The 6,758-nt window shown below is 32.2% G+C and overlaps 1 protein-coding gene across 1 annotated transcript; it reads left to right on the forward strand.

Moving 5' to 3' along the window:
* Positions 1 to 1,608: 1,608 nt before the first annotated feature.
* Positions 1,609 to 5,489, forward strand: LOC127105534 (probable LRR receptor-like serine/threonine-protein kinase At5g63710). The gene is made up of 11 exons (XM_051042719.1): positions 1,609 to 1,899; positions 2,030 to 2,184; positions 2,543 to 2,675; positions 2,765 to 2,836; positions 3,179 to 3,322; positions 3,410 to 3,475; positions 3,565 to 3,635; positions 3,726 to 3,869; positions 3,962 to 4,303; positions 4,403 to 4,797; positions 4,933 to 5,489. Exons 2-11 carry the CDS (start codon positions 2,073 to 2,075, stop codon positions 5,248 to 5,250), a joined length of 1,797 nt encoding a protein of 598 aa, XP_050898676.1. The 5' UTR covers positions 1,609 to 1,899; positions 2,030 to 2,072; the 3' UTR covers positions 5,251 to 5,489.
* The last annotated feature ends 1,269 nt before the right edge of the window (positions 5,490 to 6,758 follow it).

The following is a 6,758-nucleotide window of genomic DNA, read 5'->3' on the forward strand; positions in this document are numbered from 1 at the left end:
AAATGCTCAATGGTTACTTATTTCTCAAATCCCACTACAACTATCAAAAGTAACAAAACCGATTAAAATTTTATTTTATTTTTTATTTATATTCAAAATTTATCATATTTAAAACCTTAACACTTTCCTCTATCGACTCACAAACTCATCTTCCTGCACATAGTTTTATTCTTTGATTCTCATATGATACAATTGAAAATTTTAACCAATTAACTCTTAGTAACATGTGAATCTTGCCTCAAATTGATTTCTTACAAATGTCACAATCTCACTCCACCATTGTTGTTTGTGTGTGATGATACCATAATTATCCATAATTCCTTATCTTAATTAAAACTTTACTTAGTCTCCTCCTTTTCTTTCCCACTACCACACGGTCCAAAAAAATTCTCTATTATTACTAATGGAGCCTTTTAAAATGTAGCTAAAGTGGTTCCTTTCTTCTTTTCCTTTAAAAATATATATAAAGAAATGGATGAGGCACTGTCAAGGAACAGGAGAATATATAATCAAATCATTTTTAGTGGAAGCTTCATTTGTGCCACAGTTCAGCATAAACATGAGAGAATGAGATATTTGCTTGGACTTTTTTTTTTATAAAAGAAAACGTGGAGGAAAAATATTATTAACTAAAATAGAATTTTTAACTATTTTAAAATTGTTTTTAAATGATTTGAATTTTGTATTTTAAGGTTATAAGTTCAAACTCTTATCCTATACTTGTTTTCTAGTTAGGACATTTTTAGTTGCTTTAAAAATATAGAGAAACTAATAAATTGAAATTCTATACAATTATTAATTATTTGAATTTAATTTTTTAATAAAAAAGTTGATTTTAAACTTAAAAATAAATATGAGTAAATTGTTGATTTTAGGGTTCAATCTCTTAGAACAACATTTATTTATTTTATACATAAATCTAAACCATTTATTATATTTATTTATCATTGTGCCTATTATTTAGACAAATATATTTTTATTATAATATTTTTTTGTTAAATAGTAGATGAAATTTCACCATTTAAAATATAAATAAATGAAATATCGTGAATTTAAACACACGTATATGCAATGTCTATGAATAAGTAAATTTTTTGTCTTATTATCTTAAAAAAATAATATTAATTTTTTTATTTACCTTTTTAGTAATTAATTTAAATTTAGAATTTTATGATTCGACGAACAACAAGTCGAATTTAAGCAAAAATATAAAATTTTAAATTAATTATTGATAAATCAAAATCAACTTAATTAGATACTCAAATTTATAAGTACTTGTATAAATTCAATTTTAAGATGGTGGCTATTAGATAATACCTTTAAAATTTTAATTTTTTTAAATCAATCAACACTTATCGATATTAATAGATAGACATTTTCACGAATTTGAATCTAAATCCTCGTATTTAAATATGTGAATTTTAATAATTATTGTTATTTTTCTACTTATAATAAATAAATAATAATAATAATGATAATGTTTAAAAAAAATATATACCAACTCTATAAATGAATCTAAATATTTGAAAAGATTTGCATCTAAATCCCTGTCAAAATAGAATTGAAATAGAGAGATAAAAGGGTGATGAAGAAGCCTATTAGTATCAACAAAGCAAAATCCCAACTTAGTGGGATTCTCATTCTCTTCCCACCATCACATTCTTTCTCATTGCTCTCTTAGTATATTCCTTTTTTTCCTCTTCTTCTTCACACATTTTTTACCTTTCTTCATGTTATTTCTAAAAAGTTTACCCTTTTTAGCCCTCTTTCTCAATGCCATGTGGGTCCCTCCCTCCTTTGCCACTCAACTCATTTGACATTCATCTTTCTCACAACAATAAAGTCTCATCTCATCCCTCTCTCCCTTCAACTCTATCATTCTTCATGTTCCCCAAACTAGTAAGTTTTTTTCCCTTCATATATCATCAAAAAATACATGCATGTCATCATTTTATAATAAGCTACAATAGAAGGACTATTTTGCAATATTACTAAAAAAAAATTTTTTTTTTGATTTTACTTCATGAAGGGATTGCTTAGGTTTGTTTTCATTGAATATCAAAGTGGTTTTCATGTTGTCCCCAAATTCTTCTAGCAAGGTTGCTTTCAGAATATTTATGAGGTGGTTCATATTCATAGTTGTCTTGAAACTTAGTTCTTCAATCAAAGATCCTGATATAGAAGGTGTGTGCTTATTCTTACTCAAAACTAAGAAATATGTATGTATTCTTTGAATTCAATTTTGATTCCTTGTGTTACTGTGGAATGAATTTTAAGCTATCAATGAATGTTTGAAAAAAACTGTTTAAAGAACCCAAGGCTTTCGCGATTTTGGTCATTTGATACAGGTGTTCAACACCGATTGCATTCGTCGCGGTATGAATTAACCACAATTTGTTTTTTTATCATAAAAACGGTGATTAATTTAAGAGTATTGGTATCTGCACTTTCTGATACCGTTTTGTTGCATATGTTTTAAAATCTTGGAAAAACCATAGATTATTTATTACCATGATGTATCTCAACACTCTTGATGATTCAGGTGAAGCTCTGCTTGATCTTTTGAATAGTCTCAATGATTCAAATAATCAAATAAAAGATTGGGATAGTCATTTAGTGAGCCCTTGTTTCAGTTGGTCACATGTAACTTGTAGAAATGGACATGTCATATCTCTGTAAGTATAAAAAATTTCTTACGATTATTTTCATAATCTACAACTTTTTCTCTTTGATTTCTCAAACTTTTTAGCGAATCGATTTTCAGGACTCTGGCTTCAATTGGATTTTCTGGAACACTTTCTCCCTCGGTTACCAGATTGAAATATTTGGTTAACTTGTAAGTCTCATCGTGAAAATTTGTTGATATTAATATGATTTTCAGCTTATCTAGCTAATGAACTATCGTCATTTAAGTAGCTCTTGTTTGGATAAGCAGCTTAATTAAGTGCTTATAGTACACATGCTTATCATATAAGTACTTATATAAGCTCTTTCTTTAGTTAAAGATAAAATAAAGTCAAATTGTTTTCACATAATCTATAACTTGTTTGCATAAGCTATCATGAAGAGCTTGTGAAGATAAGTTGAAAACAACTTATGGACATGTCGTAAGCCGTTTCCATAAGTTGTATCCATAAACTTTCTCGAACAGTCTTTAACTATAATCTTGGTGATGCAGAGAATTGCAGAACAACAATCTTTCAGGCCCCTTGCCCGATTACATTGCCAACTTGACATACCTACAATATCTAAATCTTGCTAACAATAATTTCAATGGTTTGATACCAACTACATGGGCTCAACTATCTAATCTCAACAATGTGTAAGCCTTCACTTTCCATTTCTTAAGTGCTTTTCTATGGCATATCTCAAGAATTCTATAATTGATTTTTTGTTTTTCTTTTGACAGGGATCTTTCGTCTAATGATCTTACCGGAACTATCCCAACACAACTCTTTTCGGTTCCGATGTTTAAGTATTAATACTTACATATATATGATGTTTTCATTTAGTGATAAATAATACTGTATTCTCGTAATTTATAGATTTCTTATTTATTTTCAGTTTTTCGGATACGCGCCTTGGTTGCGGCTCTCGCTTCGAGCAGTCTTGTGTTTCTAAATCTGATCGTCCAGGTTTGTTTGTTCAACTCGGAAAAAATAAAGTATATGATAGAAAAACTGTTATCTAGCAGGTACCTAAAGTTTGCCTCTTTCATTATGCAGATTCAACGGGCAAATCAAAATTGGCAAAAGTCGTGCGATATGCGAGCTGTGGTGCATTTGCACTTCTGATTCTCGGGGCCATCTTTACGTATAGACACCATCAAAAGGATAGACACAAAAATGATGTCTTTGTAGATGTTTTAGGTAAGTTTTTCTTTCGTCTGTTTGAGAGAACATTTTCTAATAGGTTTAGCGAGCACGGAAGTTGATTTCGTATGAAAATTATATTTGTACAGGTGAAGATGAGAGCAAAGTTTATTTTGGCCAATTAAGAAAGTTTTCTTTGCGCGAACTCCAACTTGCGACTAAAAATTTCAGCGAAAGCTGTGTAATTGGCCAAGGTGGCTTTGGAAAAGTGTACAAAGGAATTCTCTCGGATAACACAAAAGTCGCGGTGAAACGTCTCACTGATTATCATAATGCTGGTGGAGAGGCTGCATTTGAGAGAGAAGTTGATCTCATTAGTGTTGCAGTTCATAGAAACCTTCTAAGACTAATTGGATTCTTTTCAAGCTCAACTGAAAGAATCCTTGTATATCCTTTCATGGAGAATCTAAGTGTAGCGTATCAATTAAGAGGTAGTAAAACTTATATAAGTCGTTTCGTTCTTTGATTTATTTGTTTCTGAGCTTCGGGCTCGTTGCGTAATATTTTTGATTTCTCTATGATGGTTGTAGATTTGAAATCTGATGAGAAAGGCTTAGATTGGGCAAAAAGAAAGCGTGTGGCTTTCGGTACTGCACACGGTTTGGAATATCTACACGAGCAATGCAATCCGAAGATAATTCACCGTGATCTAAAGGCTGCAAATATCCTTCTAGATGACGAGTTTGAACCTGTTCTCGGTGATTTTGGATTAGCCAAACTGGTTGATGCACGGATGACTCATGTTACCACTCAAGTGCGTGGTACAATGGGTCATATTGCCCCGGAATATTTGTCAACTGGAAAATCATCTGAGAAAACAGATGTTTTTGGATACGGCATAACACTTCTCGAACTTATCACTGGTCAGCGTGCTATTGACCTCTCTCGGCTCGAAGAGGAGGAAGACGTACTTCTCATTGATCATGTAAGTGTCCTATCTTCTTCGTCCATTAATTACTTGATTGTCAAGTAACATAACATTTCTTAGTGTTCATTCATAGACTTTATGTAATCACGCGTAGACGACTCGTATTTATATATTTGCATTTATATGAAACAGGTAAAAAATCTATTAAGAGAAAATAGGCTGGAGGACATAGTGGATAACAATTTGGACACGTATGATCCGAAAGAAGTCGAAACCATTCTTCAAGTCGCATTACTTTGCACCCAATGCTACCCGGAGGATCGTCCGACGATGTCCGAGGTCGTAAAAATGTTGCAGGGAGTCGGATTAGCAGATCGATGGGCGGACTGGAAACAACTCGAAGAGGCTAGAAATCAAGAAATAGAATTGTCACTCATGACTCATCAATTTCCTTGGAGTGATGAATCAACTCTTGATCAAGAAGCTATACAACTTTCAAGAGCAAGATAGGAATAACATAAACTGAAGTCAATTTTGAAAATGCTGTTGCTTGCAACATAGAATATAATATGTAAGGGCATGTATACATACTTATCTTAAAGTCTGTGCTATATATAGTGATGATATTGTATATGTAGAATCGAAAAGAAATGAATGAGAGGGTTTGGTGCAGATAATAGAAGTGAAGATTTAGGTTGCAATATATGTGTATCACAATTCACAATTATGCATGTGTCTCTTTCATTGTAGTTTCTTTCTCTTTCTCGAAACATGTTTTTACTCTTTTGCTCTATACACATGAACTTCTGTTCTTACGATATTTAGATTATGGGTAATGCTAACTTGTGCTCTAGGGGCACAAGATAAGACACACATTTGTAGAAAGTTTGTATTGAAAAAACTAATAATAAAATTACTTTTATATCTTTATCAAAATCAATTCACAATTTCCAATACAAAATTACTTTCTTTAGTTCTTATTTTGTGTCCCTATGACACAAGTTAGCATTACCCTTAGATTATTTATTTCCCCTCTCTTGGGTTAGATATACTAAAAGTTCAAGTCTTTTGTGAGCTAAAAATACAAGACAATCCATGTATACTATTTGGTAGAGAGGTTGTGAAAAACAATTAAAAACTGACAACACCTCTCACATCCGTTGTACTCAACGAGAATCATTTTGATTGTTCTTTACTCGAATGAGTGTTATATCTAAAGATTACTTGCGAAAGGAAAAATAAAGTTTAATATATTCGCCAAAGATTTGAACCCTTGTGCCTACGTATCCTCATAGTGCAATGAGAAAATTAGAATTTCGTAGTTCGTGGAACTAAGGGTAGAAACGAAAAAAAGGAAAGAGTTGATTAGATTGCAAAAAGGAGAAGAAAATTGCTTGAATAAAAAGTGTTGTTTGTATTGAAAGAGTGTGGCGTTAACCAATAGATGGTGATTAGCCAAAGAGAGCAAATGAGTGTGGCATTAACCAATAGATGGTGATTAGTCAAAGAGAGCAAGTGAGTATGGCATTAACCAATAGATGGTGATTAGTCAATGAAAAAAGAAAGAGGTGATTTCCTAAGCATCGAGTCTGACAAGGCAAACATGCATGAGAAAAGTTTGTCTAAGCATGTGGTCTGACAAGACAAATAAGCAAGAAAAGAAGGTTTGCTTAAACGGTATGACAAGGCAAACATGCATGAGATGAGTTTGTCTAGGCGCGGGGTCTGACAAGACAAACAAGCAAGAGAATAGTTTGTCTAAGCACGGAGTCTGATAAGACAAACAAGTAAGAGAGGAAGGTTTGTTTAAGCACAGGGTCTGGCAAGGCAAACATGCATGAGAGGAGTTTGTTCAGAGATGGGTATTTGACATGAGGTGCTTAACCCAAAAAAAAATGTATGGAAGTCCAAAGAATGTAGTGTGTGGTCCAAATAGAAGTGTATTATTGATGGAGATTGTTGCAGTGTCGAGACGTTGTTTGTGGGGAATAAGACTTGACAGTTGTTTGATTTGAATT

The sequence above is a fragment of the Lathyrus oleraceus genome, chromosome 7 (assembly GCF_024323335.1).
Source record: "Lathyrus oleraceus cultivar Zhongwan6 chromosome 7, CAAS_Psat_ZW6_1.0, whole genome shotgun sequence".
In the NCBI taxonomy this organism is placed as follows: Eukaryota; Viridiplantae; Streptophyta; class Magnoliopsida; order Fabales; family Fabaceae; genus Lathyrus; species Lathyrus oleraceus.

Excerpts from the sequence above, each read along its gene's own strand:
- LOC127105534 (XM_051042719.1), top strand. The coding sequence starts at position 2,073 with ATGTTGTCCCCAAATTCTTCTAGCAAGGTTGCTTTCAGAATATTTATG. Across the intron at positions 3,323-3,409 it reads CTATCTAATCTCAACAATGT|GGATCTTTCGTCTAATGATC; the intron begins GTAAGCCTTCAC and ends TTCTTTTGACAG. Across the intron at positions 3,476-3,564 it reads TTTTCGGTTCCGATGTTTAA|TTTTTCGGATACGCGCCTTG; the intron begins GTATTAATACTT and ends ATTTATTTTCAG.